This window comes from Triturus cristatus, chromosome 4_2, assembly GCF_964204655.1.
Source record: "Triturus cristatus chromosome 4_2, aTriCri1.1, whole genome shotgun sequence".
Classification (NCBI taxonomy): Eukaryota; Metazoa; Chordata; class Amphibia; order Caudata; family Salamandridae; genus Triturus; species Triturus cristatus.
The window spans coordinates 422,230,311-422,253,309 of record NC_140586.1 but is presented as its reverse complement, the minus strand read 5'-3'; the positions used below and the strand labels follow the sequence as shown (position 1 = coordinate 422,253,309).

Below are 22,999 nucleotides of genomic sequence, written 5' to 3'. Positions count from 1 at the left end.
AAAGACGTTGACAAAAAATAAATAGGTATCACATAGGGAACACCTATTGGCTTTGCCAGTGCTTGTTCCATTGGTCCTTTCCCCAGTGAGCTGAAGCCATTGGATACTGGTTTTGTAAACCCAGGGCTGCTGCTGGTGGTGCCTGTCACTTTCCTCAGCTCTCCAACGCAGCAAGCACAGGGGGGCTTTTAGAGAAAGGGGAGAAAGAGATAAGAGTGAGAGAATGGATGGAAAGAGTTAGGCGGGGAGAGGAGGAGAGAGGAAGGTAGCGGTGCTGATTTGAGCACTTTTGCCAGGGCTAGTTTTCGCTCCCGAGTGAGTCGCTTTCTTCCCTATTATGAGGATTCTTGCAAAACTCCTGCCTGCTATAGAGACGGGTTAAAGTTTTCCTTTCAAATGCACTGGAAGTGGTGGGTACTGAAACACTGTTGCCAAAAACATATTGTGACTAGTTATACTCTTTAACCCGTCTTTAAAAAAATACATTGTTGCTAGCTAAATCTGTTCACCGCTTTACTCCGCCCGTCCCAGTTTGCATTTTAAATTGCTGCTGGGCTGCTATTTTAGAAAAGTTATGTTAAACGGAATACTGCGCGTGCGTGTTAGGCTCCTACCTAAGAAGCACAGAAATAGGGGGATCACAAAAAAACGGAACGGCGCAAGTCAGCACAATGTCGCAAAAAGCCGTACGGCAAGTTTCAGCGCGACGGCATGGAGTAGAGCCGGGCTGGCAGTGTCAACACAGACAGCTATTAGTCTCATACTGGGCTCTGTGTACTGGCGCCCATCCCATACTATTTCAGATCCCAGGGTACACTCCTCACTGCGGGGCACGCGCTGCTCCCCGCTGACACCAGTATGCTCTACCTCGTGGGCTTGGGTCTGGGCGACGCTACAGACATCACAGTTAAAGGGCTGGAGGTGATCAAGCAGTGCAGCCGGGTCTACCTGGATTCCTACACATCCGTCCTCACTGTGGGCAAGGAGGCTGGGGGCAAGGAGGCTCTGGTAGGTCTGTGCACTGAAACCTGCTATAGGGGAACAACGTGTTTGCTAGTTTACAGTTAGGCGCTACGTGTTCTACTGTCCTGTGAAGCACGCATAGGCGCTGTGTACCTCCGAGTACGGAATACAAGTAAACAGTATATTATCCCCACAATATATAAACCCAATCAAAAGTCCATTTCAATTGCAGATGTTTATCAACATAAAACCTATATTCCCTTTAGGTAATGATTCTTACGTAAAAGTTTCTTATCGCTTTAAGTTAATGGAGCTCGTTTTATTCTCGCAACACACCTCTCCATGTCTAAGCACAACCCTGGCTTTCTTCACAGACCCGCGCCTGCAGCATGTGCTGTATTCACTTCCACGCAAAGCTCAGCAGCTTCTTCTAGGTCCAGGTTGTGCTAGGGAAGAAGGGTGACAGAAAGTTACTTTTCCTTTCTCTGTGCCTCCTGGCACGTTTAACTGCCGCTGTTCACATTGTTGGGGAGCAACAGTGTCTTTTGCCAGTATGTCAAACACTGCTATTTTTAACCCATCAGCAGTGAGATGCTGTGATTAGCGTCTGAAAGGCTGTCTCTGCCCTCTCACCCACTGGACTGTTTAATCCCTGTTTGCTCACAGGAAAAAAAGGCAGAAAACCAGGAACGAAATTTTATTTTCTATTTCACTACTCTGAGCTTTGCCACTGCAACATTGGGCTCCATCTGCCATTTGTAATTTTTTTAGCCAACAGCGTGTTGCATTGCAAGGCTTGCAGTTTTGCTTTGAACAGATTAATTATAGTTCAAAATCCTAATATGCATAGTGTTGTTGACTAAAATAGCAGAACGGGTTTGAGATATTACATATGATATAGACCCACTTGTAAACTATGGTTCAAAATTTTACAAATCTGCCTACTCCATTTCAAAATCTGCTTGTTTCATGCCTGAAACACCAAGCGTCACAACGTAATGAAAGTGCAACATGAACATCAGTGCAACCTACCCTAACACAAACAATACGTAAAGGACGGGGGACAGATGCAGAAGGAGCATAACACAATTCTCTCATACGTGCATGGCAAGCACAACTGAGTGGTCTTTATTAGAATTAGTGAAGCACACCCTTCGGTTGTGACAGTCTTATTACTGACTGAAATTACTTTTCTTGTTTCTCCTATGTAAGACTTTTTATTTTTAGAGCTGGAGCAACATTATGGCGATAAAAACGCATACAAAAGAGAGTATAGTGCAGTGTGCATTCTGATTTGAATTATTTCTAGGTGCTCACAAATATGAAGATCAAGGAAAAGGAGGCAGAGGGAAGAAAAGTTACTGTCCATGGTTACACAGTTTGGTCAAGCTGTGAAGCTGTGATTGAAACTAGAGTTTCTTGGTCAGGGCCCACTAACTAGTTTTTTGAGTCCAGCAAATGCTTTTGATTGGGCTAAGCATGTTATGCAAGTCCTTTGTTTTTTTTATATGATTTGGCAACAGCAGTAGAAACACCCTTCTTCAGAGAACAGCTACACCTGGAGCAGAAACAGTACAAACATTCCCCCTTCAGAGGGCAGGTATAGCTAGGATACCATCAGCACAAACGTTTCCTTCACAGTGCAAGTGTCCCTCCTTCTGAGGATGGGTATAGCTAGGGTACCATCAGCTCAAGTTTTTCCCATCACAAAACTGGTACAAATTGGGCAGCAGCAGTGCAAGCTTTACTTTCTGAAAGAACAGGGACTGCACGACACTAGGAGAGCAAGCTTTGCTCTCTCGCAGAAGGCAACACGCGCAAAGTTCCATTTTGCGAAGAAGAAATCCAACAGGACACACTCTTAGAAGCTTTGATCACTCACAGAACATGTACAGTTGAGGCATGAGTGACATGTAGGTTACAGACAGATTCCTGGAGCCGGTGGCTTACTCAATGAGAGGAATGTATTGGTAGATCAATGAGTGATTGTGCGAGTGCTGACACCATTCTGTTTTAGGTGATATTCCAAGTGAGCCTTGTGATAGTCCTGCTGCTGTGACTAGGAGACCTGCTGTTAGCGTTGCTTCTTTGTCATTCCATGTATGCTAAGTGGAAAGGCAAGTAGTGAGGGCAGCTGGAAAGACCTGCAAGCTAACTGGGTGGTTCTGGGGAGAAGGCAGAACCAGTACACAATCAGACTGGAAATGAAAAGCTCACAAAAGAAGGGAACATTGTGCCTCCATTTGCATCCAGGTTCAGGAACAACCGCTCCATATCCATGACTGCTGCCTCAACCCGTGTTCGATTTAGGGAATAGTGAATACAAGCCTATTTAATTAACACTATACAACATCATAGTAGCACTGCGCCTACCATTCTCAGAACCTAGCTACCTCTTCAGTAACTCGTTGACTGCATCTTTGCCCCGCCACTGTAGTGCTGCCTTTTGCCAAAGAGCACACAATCCAACTACATACCCCAAAGGCTGTTCATGTTACACCACTACTGAAAATGGCCAAAACAAGTTCCTGTGACCCAGGAGAAAAGGTCAATGGAAGTGTTCTTGGTGTGATAGAAATAATCACATGAGGACATACTTATTTTTACTTTTGTCTTTTATTTGCAAAATGTTAAAGGGGTTACATTAAACCATGTTTTTAAGAGTTGTGTTGCACAAGGTCATGATGGAGAGCATACTGCCTCTTTTGTCCAGTGCAGTATGCATGCACATGTTAAAAATTAGTGGTGGACATTACAGGATGATTGGCAGCCTGTAACAGTGTGTAGGACTGGTTTGTTATAACACTGGGTGTATAGTAGGGGAAAAACGTGAGACAATCCAGTCGGGTACTGTGGCTTGAACATGATTATGAATGTACTGTGTTTTGCATGAGAGAGCTACAACTTGAGAGAAACTGACCATTGATCATACAATTGTGGTGTGACCTGCAGAGGCAAAACTTCAGTTCTATATTGAATGGTGAAAGACTGGGATAATTCAGACACAAGTTTAGTGCCACAATCTTTTCAGAATTATCTTGCGAGACAACTTTTGAGCACAGTGTTGTGAAGGTCTTTGCTGGTTACGGTCACCAAGGCCTTTGTGGATAACATAGAATCCGGGGGAGGTGTGCATATTTATGGTTAGATGGTTAGGGTGTGGATGTTGGGGGGGGGGGGAGGGAGGGGGGAGTGGTTGTCTTTGTATCTATCATCACAACCAATTCTTGTTCATTTTGTTACTTGAGATTTTTTTGTGTTATTTTGGAAGGCGTACACACTGTACTTGCGCGAAAGTGTTGTTTTGAGTGTGGTGTAGAGATATGCAGGATAGACCCATTCAGAGTGGAGGCAGCTGCATATCTGCCAGCTTGAACAAAAATATCACCGTGTGAGGAGGAGGTGGGGCATGGGAGGGGGCGGGGCCGTGTGTCAGAAGTGCCTGAGAGGCACTTTTGAACCCCACCCTGCCCCCAAGCCCCCTCCTAAAAGAAAAAAAGCATGCTCAGCCTGATGCCGATGGCCTGGGGTATTTTCACACCCCTTAATGGACATCGGCAGTGCAAAGCCTCGGAAAACGATCTGGAAAACCACTTTTTACAGTGATTGTCGGCTCCTTTTTCCCTGCCACCGTGTGGTATCGGCTCCTCACCTGATTACCTTGTGATGGGAGCTGAAATTGTTTTTCACAGGGTGGCACTGTGTGAGTTGGCAGGTATGCAGCTGAATATTTTTACTGGACAGCATCTTTGGAAGTGATAGCAAAAAGGGGGTTAACTTACAATATAGATCCTGCGCTTCTCTACCCACTAAACCAGTAACCCTTCTGGCATATACTTTTCGAAAATACAATGGGTTTCTCTGGGGAGCTGAAGTACTACATAGAAATACGTGAACTGTGATTTTATTAATCCTTTTTTAACACATGTAAAGCATGACTTTCTTAAGGTCCAATCATAAAATCATCCTATCATGACACAGAACATAAAAAGATGGTGACTCTTAAATACTAACAATCCTACTCAGCAACACGCTTCGCAGCTATGATGCAGCTCTCTCAGGGCTATATGATAGCATGTAATGAAATCACTTCCCTTTTCCTTAAGATTCTATTTTCCTCCTCTAGATTATTTGTTCTAAGTATAGAAAGTCATCTTATCACACTTCAAGTGATGGGTAGTCATAATTTAAGCTCTGCATGCCACCATGGATAACTTTTCAATACTACCAGGCCTGGTGCTATTGACAAACAATACATGATGACATACAGAGTTCAAATGAAAAGCCATATAGAGCAGGTTGTATATGCAACATTCGAGGAAAAGAGATAGCTGTTGCAATGATACATACGAACAATCATTAAGAATGAAATAATAATGTGTATGAGTATCCATCATTGAACTTGTGATACATTTATAGTCTATATTTAGAGCGATTAATCTAGATGAAGAATTACGCTAACAGGTCAAACAATAAAAAGGAAAGTGATTGCAATATGTACTACTATATAGCTCTGAGGAAGCGGCATCATAGCCACGAAGCACGTGCACCTTGTGAGAATTAGCTGTACTGTGGAATAATGGCCCTTCTATAACAACTATGAAGTAAACCTTCAAGAGCAGAGTATGATTGTTAATATGCAAGAGTCTCCATCTTTATATGGAATGTGTCATGATAGGATGATTTTATGAATGGACCTCAAGAGAATCATGCTGTTTATGTGTAGTACAATCAGCGTTTACGTATTTCTGTGTTTTGCTTCACCTTCCCTACTGAGATCCATTGTAAACTTTGGAAGTGAAACCAGGACTTATTTGCATATTTAATAGCTATCCCGACAACATTTGAGTTAATGGATGTCGATAGGGGGGATGACATTATAGGTGTGATTAGGTGTCATCACTTATTGGCAAAGATCATTTTCCTGTTGATTACTGAGGGTTACTCCGAGTAACTTTATGTAAATATTTGGCAACTTTAGTGGAAATACTGAGCATTCAGAGATGCCACAAGGATTAGGGTTAGACAGGAATCTGGATGGATCCATTTCAACATAATGATGCACTGAGCTATAAACTATGCAAGAGAGTGCTACCTAGATGAATTGCCATTGGTTATGATTAATTCAAGCATTTCCATTCTCTTTTTTCCACTCACACTATGAGACCGGGAACTACAGGACAAGGATCGTGTAAAACCACATGAAGGCTTGTCATAAACAATGATGACTTGGCGTGTAACAGGCCATTAGTCAGGAGATGTTCGCATAGACAACATTTGAGCTATTCATCAGCTAACCATGTGATTGGTATGGGTGTCAAATGCATGCCAAGAACACCTGCAATCAGTATGTGTGATTTACAGGCCTTATGAACATGTGATGTGTTAATAGGATAAAGAATCAAATGTTATGCTTCACACTACCATGTGCTCCAAAAGTACATCTTCTGCTAAAATCTGAAAATATTTCTCTTGCACATTGGCATTGCAGTGAATAGCTGCCACCATGTGTATGCTGTTAACACGATGGCTCATACAAACAGTACACCATGCAGTATTCACAATATGTAGGGTAGAAACAGTGCAATGCACAACTTTCTGCGTGACTGAGCATGTGTGATGTAATTTGTACGGCATGTGTGAAATTAAAGGCTTAATGTTACTTTTATTAGTTACAGTTTTGCAATGAATGATACTTGCATCTTTAGGTCTCGCGCCTAGCGTTGCACTGCGCAACGGTGCTCGTGCAGCGCGAGACCTTTAGTAGATGAAAAAACAGGGATTTGATGCTGATCTAGGAATGGCACACGCACGAGCGTGTGCCTTTCCTTCTGTTGCACGTTATTGGCCTTTGTGTGCGTGCTTTTTTGAAAGCCAGCACGCAATAGGCCAAAGGCGGGCGCATTGCTCTGCCCACGACCTATTGGTGTCTATTACGCGCTTGGTACGCGTAATAGACACCAATAGGCCATGTGGTTTCAATTATCGTGCCCAGACACGGGCACGATAAGTGAAAGCACATGGCTCGCAGTGGCGCGTGCACACCATTCGCGGGAGTGTTTTTTTTTTTTTTTATCTGAAGGAGCCTCAGTACCAGCCCCTTGTTAGTTTCTGTGGGTGAGAACGAGTTATCACCAGAGACAATGTGATAGTGTACTGTAACCCCTGCCCCCGTGTTCAGAGTGTATTGGAGGACGTGGAGCGAGGGTGTGGACTGCAGGAACGGTATATAAAGCAGCCGAGCTCCACAGACTGCACTGGACATGGTGCTTTGGAGAGGGGCGGGGCTGTGAACGCCTCAGCTTATTTCTTACTCACAGACCTGCATCTCAGTGTGAGGTTGAAGGAACCCCCCATTTTAATTCGGATACCGCTTTTGTGTGCGCTTTACACATTTTCCATGGTAGCAGGCAGCACTCGCACCCAAGAGTTTTTTATCCCAGAGGGTCCGGCACAGATCAGAGTCCGCATTACACCCAGGGAAAGGAATCCATCTTTGTGCCTTATAACAGCGCAGCTGCCGTAACCAGGGGGCCGTTGGGGCTTTCATCCGTCTCGCCGTCGTCTCTGGTGCACTAGTAAATAGTGATTCCCTCTCACAGTTCGGCAATGGGGGCCCCCCGAAGAGCGTGTGCTCACAGAAGACCTGAAGCTTGTGGCCGTGAAAGGGGCCTGCACCCAGTGTTCAACGTGCAAAAGGACTGTCTGCGCGCTGCCAGGTGAGCCAATGCCCTCCCTCCCCCGCAACACTCAGTGCCAACTTTTCACATTCACCCCTGCACTACCACTGGCAGACACGCAGCACTAGTGCACAGCACACCTTGCAACAGGACAGTTTTGTTTAAGGAGAGCAGGCTGCCAGGAGTTCTCCTGGTTTGTAGGGTTTTTAGTGGGCTTGTTTATTTTTTATATCCACCCCTAAGGGTCCCCCAAATTCTCTGTTGTTCCACAGTTCACTACCCACTCCTCCCCCTATGTTGACTTCTCCCCCACACGTGCCATACTGATCATATCGCAGATTGGTACGTGCATGGTGTGTGCATATTTTGTGTTTACTTGGTGGGTTGTGTCACTTGCAAACGTTGTTACATAATTATGTGAAATAAAACTTATGGAAAGGGCGTCATTATTTAAACGTTTGTTTCTTGGATGTGTGTGCTGTCGCTATGGGTACTTTTTGCTGAGGGGGGGGGGGCAGGTGTGGAGCGGAGCCTGCAGGTATAGAGTGGGGGAGGGGTGTCGGGCAGCATTTGGTGGTGGCTGACTTGGGTGTTGGCCCCGCATTCGGTGGCGCGGGTGGAGAGCTTTTGAGGGGGGCTTGGAACCCCAGTACTTAGTATTTTACACATTAAGCACTGCTAAGAAGGCATAAATAGTTTACACTAAAAGTGCATGTACATTGAAGATGAAGGCACTCAAGTGAGGCCAAGAGATGGGGATAGTTGAAATGAAGAGAACTGTAAAGGCTTATTTAGAGCACTTAACAATGGATATCTTTGATCTATAATTGGTGTGCACACTCTCCGATAGAAAATTTGGTGATGGCGTGCTACTGTCTAAATACCAGATCCGTTTTAACATTTCATTTGATAGAGACAGCAGTGTGAGAGACAGCAGTGTGTGCCCTAGAGAGAGCATAGTCTGTAACAGAGACAGCAGTGTGAGAGACAGCAGTGTGTGCCCTAGAGAGAGCATGTTGTGTGAGAGACAGCAGTGTGAGACAGTAGTGTGAGTAGGAAAGACAGCAGTGTGTGTGACACATCAGTATGCGAGGCAGCACTGTGAGAGGCAGCAGTGTGAGAGACAGCAGTGTGAGAGACAGCAGTGTGTGTAAGAAAGACAGAAGTGTGAGAGAGACAGCAGTGTGTGTAAGAAAGACAGAAGTGTGAGAGAGACAGCAGTGTGTGTGTGAGACAGTAGTGTGAGAGACAGCAGTGTGTGTGTGTCCTAGGGAGAGCATGGTGTGTGAGAGAGACAGCAGTGTGAGAGACAGCAGTGTGAGAGACAGCAGTGTGTGAGAGTGTGTGTGAGACAGCAGTGTGTGAGAGTGTGTGAGACAGCAGTGTGTGAGTGTGTGAGACAGCAGTGTGAGAGAGTGTGTGAGACAGCAGTGTGTGTAAGAGAGACAGCAGTGTGTGTAAGAGAGACAGCAGTGTGTGTAAGAGAGACAGCAGTGTGTGTAAGAGAGACAGCAGTGTGTGCAAGAGAGACAGCAGTGTGTGTAAGAGAGACAGCAGTGTGTGTGTCCTAGAGAGAGCATGGTGTGTAAGAGACAGCAGTGTGTGAGACAGCACTGTGTGTAGGAAAGACAGTAGTGTGTGAGAGACAGCAGTGTGTGTGAGGCAGCAGTGTGTGAGACAGCAGTGTGAAAGAGACAGCAGTGTGAGAGAGTGTGAGAGACAGCAGTGTGAGACAGCAGTGTGAGAGAGTGTGTGAGACAGCAGTGAGAGAGTGTGTGAGAGTGTGTGTGAGACAGCAGTGAGAGAGTGTGTGTGAGAGTGTGTGTGAGACAGCAGTGTGTGAGACAGCAGTGTGAGAGAGTGTGTGAGACAGCAGTGTGAGAGAGTGTGAGACAGCAGTGTGTGAGAGACAGTGTGTGAGAGACAGCAGTGTGTGTAAGAAAGACAGAAGTGTGAGAGAGACAGCAGTGTGTGTAAGAAAGACAGAAGTGTGAGAGAGACAGCAGTGTGTGTGTGAGACAGTAGTGTGAGAGACAGCAGTGTGTGTGTGTCCTAGGGAGAGCATGGTGTGTGAGAGAGACAGCAGTGTGAGAGACAGCAGTGTGAGAGACAGCAGTGTGTGAGAGTGTGTGTGAGACAGCAGTGTGTGAGAGTGTGTGAGACAGCAGTGTGTGAGTGTGTGAGACAGCAGTGTGAGAGAGTGTGTGAGACAGCAGTGTGTGTAAGAGAGACAGCAGTGTGTGTAAGAGAGACAGCAGTGTGTGTAAGAGAGACAGCAGTGTGTGCAAGAGAGACAGCAGTGTGTGCAAGAGAGACAGCAGTGTGTGTAAGAGAGACAGCAGTGTGTGTGTCCTAGAGAGAGCATGGTGTGTAAGAGACAGCAGTGTGTGAGACAGCACTGTGTGTAGGAAAGACAGTAGTGTGTGAGAGACAGCAGTGTGTGTGAGGCAGCAGTGTGTGAGACAGCAGTGTGAAAGAGACAGCAGTGTGAGAGAGTGTGAGAGACAGCAGTGTGAGACAGCAGTGTGAGAGAGTGTGTGAGACAGCAGTGAGAGAGTGTGTGAGTGTGTGTGAGACAGCAGTGAGAGAGTGTGTGTGAGAGTGTGTGTGAGACAGCAGTGTGTGAGACAGCAGTGTGAGAGAGTGTGTGAGACAGCAGTGTGAGAGAGTGTGAGACAGCAGTGTGTGAGAGACAGTGTGTGAGAGACAGCAGTGTGAGAGAGTGTGTGAGACAGTGTGTGTGTGAGACAGCAGTGTGAAAGAGTGTGTGAGAGACAGCAGTGTGTGAGACAGCAGTGTGTGAGACAGCAGTGTGTGAGAGACAGCAGTGTGTGAGAGACAGCAGTGTGTGAGAGACAGCAGTGTGTGTGAGAGACAGCAGTGTGTGAGAGACAGCAGTGTGTGAGAGACAGCAGTGTGTGTGAGACAGCAGTGTGTGTGAGACAGCAGTGTGTGTGAGACAGCAGTGTGTGTAAGAAAGACAGCAGTGTGTGTGAGACAGCAGTGTGTGTGAGAGAGACAGCAGTGTGTGAGAGACAGCAGTGTGTGAGAGACAGCAGTGTGTGTGTCCTAGAGAGAGCATGGTGTGTAAGAGACAGCAGTGTGTGAGACAGCACTGTGTGTAGGAAAGACAGCAGTGTGTGTGAGACAGCAGTGTGTGTGAGACAGCAGTGTGTGTGAGACAGCAGTGTGTGTGAGACAGCAGTGTGTGTGAGAGACAGCAGTGTGTGTGAGAGACAGCAGTGTGTGAGAGACAGCAGTGTGTGTGTCCTAGAGAGAGCATGGTGTGTAAGAGACAGCAGTGTGTGAGACAGCACTGTGTGTAGGAAAGACAGCAGTGTGTGAGACAGCAGTGTGTGTGAGACAGCAGTGTGTGTGAGACAGCAGTGTGTGTGAGACAGCAGTGTGTGTGAGACAGCAGTGTGTGTGAGACAGCAGTGTGTGTGAGACAGCAGTGTGTGAGAGACAGCAGTGTGAGAGAGTGTTTGAGACAGCAGTGTGAAACAGTGTGTGAGAGACAGCAGTGTGTGAGACAGCAGTGTGTGAGACAGCAGTGTGTGAGACAGCAGTGTGTGTAAGAGAGACAGCAGTGTGTGTGTCCTAGAGAGAGCATGGCGTGTGAGAGACAGCACTATGTGTGTGAGACAGCACTGTGTGTGTGTGAGACAGCACTGTGTGTGTGTGAGACAGCACTGTGTGTGTGAGACAGCAGTGTGTGTGTCCTAGAGAGAGCATGGTGTGTAAGAGACAGCAGTGTGTGAGACAGCACTGTGTGTAGGAAAGACAGCAGTGTGTGTGAGACAGCAGTGTGTGTGAGACAGCAGTGTGTGTGTGACAGCAGTGTGTATGTGACAGCAGTGTGAGTGAGACAGCAGTGTGAGTGAGGCAGCAGTGTGAGTGAGGCAGCAGTGTGAGTGAGGCAGCAGTGTGAGAGACAGCAGTGTGAGAGACAGCAGTGTGTGAGAGTGTGTGTGAGACAGCAGTGTGTGAGAGTGTGTGAGACAGCAGTGTGTGAGTGTGTGAGACAGCAGTGTGTGAGTGTGTGAGACAGCAGTGTGAGAGAGTGTGTGAGACAGCAGTGTGTGTAAGAGAGACAGCAGTGTGTGTAAGAGAGACAGCAGTGTGTGTAAGAGAGACAGCAGTGTGTGCAAGAGAGACAGCAGTGTGTGTAAGAGAGACAGCAGTGTGTGTGTCCTAGAGAGAGCATGGTGTGTAAGAGACAGCAGTGTGTGAGACAGCACTGTGTGTAGGAAAGACAGTAGTGTGTGAGAGACAGCAGTGTGTGTGAGGCAGCAGTGTGTGAGACAGCAGTGTGAAAGAGACAGCAGTGTGAGAGAGTGTGAGAGACAGCAGTGTGAGACAGCAGTGTGAGAGAGTGTGTGAGACAGCAGTGAGAGAGTGTGTGAGAGTGTGTGTGAGACAGCAGTGAGAGAGTGTGTGTGAGAGTGTGTGTGAGACAGCAGTGTGTGAGACAGCAGTGTGAGAGAGTGTGTGAGACAGCAGTGTGAGAGAGTGTGAGACAGCAGTGTGTGAGAGACAGTGTGTGAGAGACAGCAGTGTGAGAGAGTGTGTGAGACAGTGTGTGTGTGAGACAGCAGTGTGAAAGAGTGTGTGAGAGACAGCAGTGTGTGAGACAGCAGTGTGTGAGACAGCAGTGTGTGAGAGACAGCAGTGTGTGAGAGACAGCAGTGTGTGAGAGACAGCAGTGTGTGTGAGAGACAGCAGTGTGTGAGAGACAGCAGTGTGTGAGAGACAGCAGTGTGTGTGAGACAGCAGTGTGTGTGAGACAGCAGTGTGTGTGAGACAGCAGTGTGTGTAAGAAAGACAGCAGTGTGTGTGAGACAGCAGTGTGTGTGAGAGAGACAGCAGTGTGTGAGAGACAGCAGTGTGTGAGAGACAGCAGTGTGTGTGTCCTAGAGAGAGCATGGTGTGTAAGAGACAGCAGTGTGTGAGACAGCACTGTGTGTAGGAAAGACAGCAGTGTGTGTGAGACAGCAGTGTGTGTGAGACAGCAGTGTGTGTGAGACAGCAGTGTGTGTGAGACAGCAGTGTGTGTGAGAGACAGCAGTGTGTGAGAGACAGCAGTGTGTGTGTCCTAGAGAGAGCATGGTGTGTAAGAGACAGCAGTGTGTGAGACAGCACTGTGTGTAGGAAAGACAGCAGTGTGTGAGACAGCAGTGTGTGTGAGACAGCAGTGTGTGTGAGACAGCAGTGTGTGTGAGACAGCAGTGTGTGTGAGACAGCAGTGTGTGTGAGACAGCAGTGTGTGTGAGACAGCAGTGTGTGAGAGACAGCAGTGTGAGAGAGTGTTTGAGACAGCAGTGTGAAACAGTGTGTGAGAGACAGCAGTGTGTGAGACAGCAGTGTGTGAGACAGCAGTGTGTGAGACAGCAGTGTGTGTAAGAGAGACAGCAGTGTGTGTGTCCTAGAGAGAGCATGGCGTGTAAGAGACAGCACTATGTGTGTGAGACAGCACTGTGTGTGTGTGAGACAGCACTGTGTGTGTGTGAGACAGCACTGTGTGTGTGAGACAGCAGTGTGTGTGTCCTAGAGAGAGCATGGTGTGTAAGAGACAGCAGTGTGTGAGACAGCACTGTGTGTAGGAAAGACAGCAGTGTGTGTGAGACAGCAGTGTGTGTGTGACAGCAGTGTGTATGTGACAGCAGTGTGTATGTGACAGCAGTGTGAGTGAGACAGCAGTGTGAGTGAGACAGCAGTGTGAGTGAGGCAGCAGTGTGAGTGAGGCAGCAGTGTGAGAGACAGCAGTGTGAGAGACAGCAGTGTGTGTAAGAAAGGCAGCAGTGTGAGAGAGACAACAGTGTGTGTGAGAGAGACAGCAATGTGAGAGATAACAGTGTGTGTGTCCTAGGGAGAGCATGGTGTGTGAGAGAGACAGCAGTGTGAGAGAGACAGCAGTGTGAGAGAGACAGCAGTGTGTGAGACAGCGCTGTGTGAGAGACAGCAGTGTGTGTAACTAAGACAGCAGTGTGTGTAACTAAGACAGCAGTGTGTGTGTGTGAGAGACAGCAGTGTGTGTGAGAGACAGCAGTGTGAGAGACAGCAGTGTGTGTGTCCTAGGGAGAGCATGGTGTGTGAGAGAGACAGCAGTGTGAGAGACAGCAGTGTGAGATAGCACTGTGTGTGTGAGACAGCAGTGTGAGAGACAGCAGTGTTTGTAAGAGAGACAGCAGTGTGTGTAAGGGAGAAAGCAGTGTGTGAGCATAGCATAACAAAACACAACAAAGCATAGCATAACAAAATATAGCATAGCATTACAAAAACACACAATATACTTTTTAGAAAAGAAAAACAATATAAACAAGCATTTGCAATGCAATAGGTCTCACATTATTAAAGTTTGAGCTATTGGCATTGCTAAATAATGCAACACCAATAGCTCAAACTTTAATAATGCGAGACCTATTACATTGCAAATGCTTGTTACAATAGCTTCTAAAATTAAAACAGTTAGTGAAAGTTGTGCTGGGGTTCAGTTGATCCACCAGTTTGCAATATATTATTCTCTTTCACCAAATGAATGAAAAGTAGCCAATAAAAGAGTATTATTATTGCCCTAGACATTGTTGACTGTACTTATGGTTCAATTATGTTTTATAGACTGTGACTATGCTTCTGATGTGTAAAGCCATTTTGTGATTGCAAACCATGTGATTCACAAAATCACAGTCTGAAAAGCCTTTCCGTATCGCAGTTAGGAGGGCGTACGAAAGGGGCATCCCCTCTTAGTTAATAGTTGCAGCGGTATCTATCAATGGTTTAGGGCTAACACCTTGGCGGGGTTGTGGGAACAGGCAGTTTTGAGATTCTGAAAGGCCTCCCAACCATACCTCGGGTCCAGTGCTTTGACCATTAAAAGTGTAATGTTAGATTGGCTATACCCAATTGCCATAATTTTACTTACTTATAAGTCTCTTATATATGGTACCAGAGTGTCCCACCAGGGCTGCAGCACTGATTGTGCCACCCTGGATGTGACAACATGAAAACATGTCTCCCAGCGTGCCACTGCAGACTGGCTGAGCAGTTGTAAATTGCTAACTCGGCTAACTAATGACAAAGCTGAAACCTCCCTCCTTCTTTAATAACAATAAACCACTTCTACAGCAGGCCTATCGAGTCCTAAGGCTGGGTGTTATATATTAAATAGTAGGGCATGTATTTGTATATGTTCTAGCAATAAAAAACCCACATTGTCGTTTTTACTGCAGAAACGTTACTAGCCCCATTGGCAAGTATTGGGTTCAGGGCTGGACTGGGAACCGTAACCGGCCCTGGCAAACTGCTGGTTTAGCTTCATTGTATAGGCACCCTAGGTACGAGACTACCTTGTTCATTACTAATAATAATAATAGAGTCAAAAGGCCCCTGATTTTAGCCGATCCGACTGCATTCCCTAAAATATATTCTGAGGTGGAGCAGACTCTCATAGATCTGAGTATTTCTACCATTGGGACAAAGGATATTATGACCATATTTTGTAAATTGACCACAAACATAAGATCTCTCTTTTATAAACAATGCAATCGACCGAAGAGGAAAACAGCCCCCTGATTCACCGATGCCTGTAAAAAAGCCAGGGATGACTTAATTGATGCGGTGAAACTGAAATCTTCCATAGACGTAAAAAACGGCATGAAGTCATACAAACTGGCACAAAATAAGGAAAAAAGGGACTGGGAGTCTGAAAAGTAGAGTATGCTTTTAGAAGCCGCAAAATAAAAGAATAGCCAACTTTTTTGGCATCTTTTATCAAAGGGGTCACCTAATCTGGAAACGGAAACAGATTTCCATATACAGCCCTGTTAGACCTGGCACCTTGGCGTGAGTTTCCCTTCCACTTTTTGCTGATGTGCCTCATTGTGTTTTGTTGGTGTTAGCTGCTCAGGGCACTGTGCCACTGCTAATCAGTGCCACAGTGCAAGTGCTCCCTTTTGAAAAGTGTATACATTGATTGGTGTCCATGTTTGGCTTATTTGGTTTACTATCAGCCCCTAGTAAAGTGTACCAGGAGTGCCAGGGCTTGTAAATTTCAAATGCTGCTGGTGAGCTTGCAGCACTGGTTGTGCCACCCACAGAAGCGGCCTAGTAAAATGTGTCTAGGGTCTGCCACTGCAGAACCTGCGCGCGGTCTGGTACTGTCGCGCCGACTGCGCAAGTGCACCCACTTGCCAGTCCCTAAACCTTCCCTTAACTACATATTAGTCACCCCTCTGGTAGGCCCAAGGGCAGGGTGCATTGTAGGCATAAGGTAGGACATGCCCTGATGTGTGTGGCATGTCCTAATAGTGAATTACAGCCATTTTCGTTTTTCACTATTGAAGGCTACCTGCTCTCCATAGGCCAGAATGGGCTGCTGGAATTACTACACGCTGTAATCCCAGTGGGCTCGTTGAGCATGGTAGAAAGTCATATTTAGTATGCCTGAACTCAGAATAATAAAATACTTCTTTTAGTAAAGTTTATTTTAATATCCTGCGTTTGTAAATACTACTTTTAGAAAGTTAGTATTTACTGACCTGGCCATTTCAGTCCGCCTCTGCGCTGTGTGTGTTCTGCCTAGTAACAGGGAAGGAGCAGGGCTGGGGAATTCCAGGAGACAGGCTGGCTGCCAGGTGGTGGGTAGAGAGATTACACCAGGATGGGTGGGAGGAGTACACCTTTGACTCTGAATAGACCTGTGCTCTGCCAGCACAAAGCCGGCTCCGCCCCCTGTGGAGCGGCTGATGTCTCTGCCCTGCTGCTGAAAGGAAAGAGCAGAGTCACCACAACAAAGTGCTCCAAAACTGGACTGAGCCAGGCCCAGGCCCCCTGGTGACAAAGAACAAAGGAATTGGGCTTTAAAAGAAGGAGCCCTGCTCCTAAGAAATCAGATCCTGTTTGCGCCAAGACGAATCTCTGCCTGAAGGAGAAGGACCTGGAGAAGCTGAAGGAGGAATACTGTCTCTCTGCCTGAGAGACAGGCCTGCAGTGGGTGCCTGTCTGCTGGAAGGAGAGGAAAAGACTACAGAAAAAGACTTTGATTCAACTTGGGCTTTTAAACAATCTCCAAGGGCTTGCTAGTGAACTTGCCCCCGGATGGGTGCTACCTTTCCCCCAGAAGAGGAGAAGTGGCTGGAAGTGATACCGAGACGCTGACTCCCAGAGAACCTGTGTGCCTCTTCCCCTTTCCCAGCACCGCGACATCTGCCACCTGGGGCTACCACGAGGACCTGTCTACCTGGTCCCAGTACCGCAAGTACCTGCCCCTCCGAGCCGTAGCTCGCACCGTAAGGAAAGGAACCTGAGCGTCTGTGCACCGAGCCTTGGCGACCCCGCGCTGCCGAGATCACCGCAAGGACCTGCGACATACTGGTGATCTACTGAGAAGCTGACAGCGCGACGCGCTGAAAAGATTGCCCCCGAGCTGCCTCTCCTGCTTCTACCCGTGATTGTGTGGCCGAGACCGTCCTGAGCCCCCCACGAAGCACCGCCGCCCACTGGAGAAGAGGGACGACACCGTGACGTGGGACGCTCCTGCGAGGACCCCTGAAGCTGCTGCGATTGTCTTGACCCAAGAACTGAGGTACTGTGTGTGAACGCGCTGAAGTACAACCCGTCCGCTGCCTTGTTCGGGCCGTACTAGCGCTGTGGACCTGATACGCGACGAACGCGTATGTTGTGAACTTGTGTACGTCTCAAAATCCATGGTTCGCATCGTCCCAACGAAGGTACGGCCCGTCCCGCTCTAAATACATTGCCGGTGCTCACCCGAGAAGCGTGGTCTTTGGCAAGAGGCGTACCGGACGTGTACGAAGCGTACCAACGAAGGTACGGTCCGTACGGTTCACGTCCCGAGTACGCGTGCTCACGCGAGAAGCGTGAGCTTTGGCAAGTGACGTCCAAAACCTGGTACGAAGCGTACGCAAGGCGCTACAAAGCGCACAGAACCCCTAAGAAGCCTATTTTAAGTACAATTTTGCCATTTTAAGAACTGTGGACTGCCTGAAAGCAATTACAAGTAACTGGAACATTATTTAAGGCAAGAGAACTGTATTTTGACAACCTGCCTAAAGAAATCTTTTATATAAAGAACTTTTATTTTCATATAAATACAGCCTTGTGTCTTTGTGTGGTGGGGTGGTGATTATTGTGTGGGATACCTTGAATGCTTAACCTAATGCCCTCTGGAAATCTAGCCTGACTGCTCGCGCAACGTTACCTAGAGGGTGAGCAGGGGCTATTTTAAAGAGGTAATCCTACGCCCTGACTTAGAGGAAAGGGTCCCTGCTTGTCGCAAGTGCATACCGGCGCCAACCAGAGACCCCGGATTCTAACATTGGTGGCAGCGGTGAGGATTTACGGATTGGCGTTCTTGGTGTCTGCGCAGTGATTACTAACCATTGCACAGTAGACAGTCCAGTAGCTTGAACCACAGAACTTTTTATTATTAATTTCGCTTGCCAAGTAAAGAAGATCCCTTGCGTTTGAAGCCATGCCGGGCTCAAACAGCACAACATCTGAAGCCTCTGGAATGGAATTGGAATGGGATGAATCAAAGCTGGAAAACTACACAAAACCCCAACTCCAGCACTTCTGCAAGAAGTTCAAGGTTCCACGCAGAGGATGCACGAACAAAGCAGATTTCAAAATGGCACTGAGAGCCTGGATGGAATCAAGGGGTGCAGCTGAGGATATTGTACCTGAGGAAGTTGACCTAGTGGAGCCAGCGGAGAGCATCCACAGTGCTGGCAGAGGTCTGTCGCCAGAGGAGCTGGCAGACAGACAGGCCGCAAGAGAGCAAGAGGTCACTTTGGCAAAACAGAAATTAAATGGTCAATTGGAGCTAGAAAGCAAAAAGCTGGCTCTAGAAGAAAAGAAAATGGCTCTTGAAGAAAAAAAGATTCTGATGGAGCACGACGCCAGAATGAGGGAACTGGCGATAAAAGAGAAAAGTTTGGACAACACTCCCTCTGGTGGCAGCGCAACACCGGTGCAGGTAAAGTCAAGGGTGTACATACCAAAAGATGTAGTTAGAGAGTTCTTCAAGAATGATGACATAGGGCAATGGTTCCGGGCCTATGAGGTAGCCATGTCCTCCCACCGGGTCCCTGAGAGAGATTGGGGAGCGGGGTTGTGGGGACGGTTCTTCAGTGAGGGGCGGGACACACTTTTAGACTTGCCCTTTGACATGCAGAATTCTTACCCCCACATGAAAGAAGCTTTAATGACCAGATATGGGCTAACTCCTGAATTGTATAGACCGAGGTTCAGGGGGTGCACCAAGATTGCGGGGAGTACGTATGTGGAGTATGTGACCTTTTTCTGCAGAGCACTGGATGGCTGGGTGAAGGGTAGCAAAGTTGATGATTACCAAGGTCTCTTTGATTTAATTGCATGGGAGCACTTGTCGCTTAATTGTTTTCCTGAGCTACGCCAACACCTGATAGATAGCAAGCTGACTAACCATAGGAAGCTTGCTGAGGAGGCGGACCACTGGGTCAGCACCAGGGTCCACAAGGGTCAAGTGGGAGACTCCGCCAAGGGTGGGCAGGGTCCCCAGCAGAAGAGTGGGGGGGACAGGGGAAAACAGAAAGGGTTCCAAAAAGGCCCCCAAAGTAATCCCCAAGGGAACCAGCAGAAAGGTTCTCAGCCTCCCCCACCCCCGAAGCCGACAGGGGCCCCGACAGGTAAACCTGTTCCCAAGGGGCCCCCTCAATGTTATAAATGTGGTGAGCTAGGTCACTTTGCCAAGTGTCGCCAGTATGTAAAACCTGCACCCACTGGTGCTCTACCGAAGCAAGTGGCTACAGTAGCCTTTGGGGAGGAGGTAGAAGTCCCAGGTGGGTGGGACCCCGTCCAGATGACCTTAGTCTCACTAGGAGACAGTGAGATGGTCCCCCAAGCCAACTTGCCCTCTAACACTAAGAAATATGGGCAAGTGGTGACCGTCAATGGGAAGAAGGTAGAGGCTCTTAGAGACACAGGAGCCAGCGTGACTGCAGTTCGGCAGCACCTGGTATCTCAAGAGCAGGTCGTACCCCATGCCTATTGTCGGGTTGTCAATGCTGACAACACAGAGAGTCATTGTCCAATGGCTCAAGTTCCCTTTGAGTGGGCGGGGGTTTCTGGTACTCTGCAAGTCGCTGTGAGAACTGCCATGCCTGTAGACTGTCTCCTAGGGAATGACTTGGAGAGCTCCCCTTGGGAAAAGGTGGAGAAGACAGCCCATCTGCAGATGGTGGGTTTACCTGATTGGGCGTGCGTGACCACCCGGTCAATGGCAGCCAGTAGGGGTGTTGAAGGGACCCTGGAGCCTGAGGGAGGGCCCAGGAACTGGCCTTAGAGAGAGGGCAAGGGAGGCACGGGAAACCGGCTCCTGAAGTTCCCACGGCCCAGGAGGAAGCAGACCTTGAGGGGGATGCCCTGGAGCCTACCGGGGAACAGATAGCCGAACTGGGGGACCTGCCTGAGCTGACCCATTGGCAGCAAGAAGGAGGCCCCTCCAGGGAGGGATTCTGCAGGGAGCAGAAAGAGTGCCCCTCTCTAGAGGGGATGCGGCAGCAGGCTGCAGCCCAGGCCAATGGTGATCAGTCCGGTACTCACTTAATCTACTGGGAGAACGACTTCCTGTACTCAGAGCCTAAGGTTGCTGAACCTGGGTCAGCCCGTGCGCTGGTGGTACCCCAGAAGTTCAGAGCCTTCCTACTGGGGCTGGCTCACAACGTTCCGTTAACAGGGCATTTGGGGCAGGACAAGACCTTTGAGAGGCTTGTCACCCACTTCTATTGGCCCCAAATGCGCAGGAGTTCTGACACTCACTGCAGGACATGCCAGACTTGCCAGGCAAGTGGCAAGAGTGGAAGGAAGCTGAAAGCTCCACTCCAACCTTTCCCTGTGGTCAGTACCCCATTCCAGCGAGTGGGGATTGACATTGTGGGGCCACTGGAACCCAAGACAGCCATGGGCAACAGGTTTATCCTGGTCTTGGTGGACCATGCCACCCGGTACCCTGAAGCTATCCCTCTGAGGACAGTGACGGCCCCCGTGGTGGGACGGGCACTGATGGGAATTTTCTCACGAGTAGGATTCCCTCTAGAGATGGTGTCTGACAGGGGGACCAATTTCATATCGAAATATATGAAATCCCTTTGGCAAGAGTGTGGTGTGACATACAAGTTCACCACCCCTTACCATCCCCAAGGAAACGGGTTCGTTGAGAGATTCAACCGAACCCTAAAGGGCATGATTATGGGTCTTGAGGAATCCATGAGGCGTAAGTGGGACGTCCTCTTACCATGCCTTCTCTTTGCGTACTGTGAGGTGCCACAAAAGTCTCTGGGGTTCAGTCCCTTTGAGCTTTTGTATGGCCACCCAGTACGAGGACCTCTTAGTCTGGTCAAGAAAGGCTGGGAGCAATCTCCCAGGAAACCTCCCCAGAATGTATTTAGTTACATGCTGGCCTTCAGGAACCAGACTAGGCGTGTCAGGCAACTTGCTGAGGCAAATCTGGAAGCCAGCCAGGAGGAAATGAAGCGGTGGTACGACCAGAATGCCACTCTGGTTGAGCTTCAACCTGGTCAAAAGGTATGGGTCCTGGCCCCTGTGGAGCCTTGTGCACTCCAGGACAAGTGGACAGGACCCTTTGAGATTGTGGAGTGCAAGAGTTCTGTCACCTACTTGGTGAACTTGCAGTCTCCTAGGAACCCCTTAAGGGTCCTACATGTCAATCGCCTCAAGGCCCACTTGGAGAGGTCCGAAGTGGGCATGCTCTTGGCCACCGATGATGGGACGGAGGAGGAGTCAGAACCTCTTCCTGACCTCTTGGTAGCCTCAGAGCAAGACGGGTCAGTGGATGGAGTTAACCTCTCACCCACCCTGACCCCTGAGCAACAGGATGACTGCCGCCAGCTGCTGGGGCAGTTTCCTGACCTGTTCTCCCTGGTTCCTGGTATCACAGATTGGTGCGTTCATGATGTGGATACAGGAGACAGCTTACCTGTGAAGCACAAAGCTTACAGGGTAACTGACAGGTTCAGAGCCTGCATCAAAGAGGAGGTCTCAAAGATGCTTGCTTTAGGGGTGGTTGAGTCCTCCAGCAGTCCTTGGGCCAGCCCAGTGGTCTTGGTCCCAAAGGCTGCAGCGCCGGGTGCCACACCCGAACTCCGATTCTGTGTGGACTACCGAGGACTCAATTCAGTCACGAAGACTGACGCTCACCCCATCCCCAGAGCTGATGGGCTCATCGATCGGTTAGGGGCTGCACGGTACCTCAGCACGTTTGATCTAACGTCTGGGTACTGGCAGATCGCCTTAATGGATGGGGCCAAAGAGAGGTCCGCATTCTCCACACCAGATGGGCATTTCCAGTTCCGGGTTATGCCATTTGGGATGAAGAATGCCCCTGCCACCTTCCAGAGGTTGGTCAACCAGGTGTTGGCTGGACTGACCGAGTTCAGCGCAGCATACCTGGATGACCTCGCAGTGTTCAGTGGCACATGGAAAGAACACCTGCAACATCTCTGGGAAGTGTTGATGGCACTGCGCAAGGCAGGCCTCACGATCAAGGCAAGCAAGTGTCAGATCGGGCAGGGGTCCGTGGTGTACTTGGGACACCAGGTGGGGAGCGGCCAGGTGGCGCCCCTACAACCCAAGATAGAAACCATCCTGGCTTGGGAGCCCCAGAAGACCCAGACGGAGGTCTTTGACACCCTGAAGACTGCCATGTGCACGGCGCCTGTGCTCTTGGCTCCTGACTTCTCCAAAGAATTCCTAGTGCAGACAGACGCATCAGAGCATGGTGTAGGGGCTGTTCTCTCACAGATGACTGAGGAGGGCTGGGACCAACCTGTAGCCTTCATAAGTAGGAGGTTACTTCCACGTGAACAAAGGTGGAGTACGATAGAGCGAGAAGCATTTGCTGTGGTCTGGGCGCTGAAGAAGCTGAGGCCCTACTTGTTTGGGACTCACTTCCGGGTTCAGACCGACCACAGGCCCCTCAGATGGTTGATGCAAATGAGGGGTGAAAACCCAAAACTGTTGAGGTGGTCCATCTCCCTACAGGGTATGGACTTTACAGTGGAGCATCGCCCTGGCACAGATCACGCCAATGCTGACGGTCTGTCCAGGTTTTTCCGCCTTAGTGAAGAGTAACTACCTGGGGTAGGGTAGTTCCCCCCACATTTCAGCTGAAGGGGACACGTGTTAGACCTGGCACCTTGGCGTGAGTTTCCCTTCCACTTTTTGCTGATGTGCCTCATTGTGTTTTGTTGGTGTTAGCTGCTCAGGGCACTGTGCCACTGCTAATCAGTGCCACAGTGCAAGTGCTCCCTTTTGAAAAGTGTATACATTGATTGGTG

General features: G+C 48.6%; 1 protein-coding gene across 2 annotated transcripts in view; it reads left to right on the top strand.

The window, feature by feature from the left end:
• Positions 1-653: 653 nt before the first annotated feature.
• Positions 654-22,999, top strand: part of DPH5 (diphthamide biosynthesis 5) — a 344,961-nt gene continuing 322,615 nt past the window's right edge. Inside the window, exon 1 of one of the 2 annotated variants that reach the window (XM_085601905.1) lies at positions 654-1,008. In XM_085601905.1, the coding sequence (XP_085458031.1) occupies positions 859-1,008 (150 nt within the window). In that variant the 5' untranslated portion in view covers positions 654-858. The remainder of the gene's footprint in view (positions 1,009-22,999) is intronic. The other variant, XM_085601906.1, reaches the window with a different exon arrangement.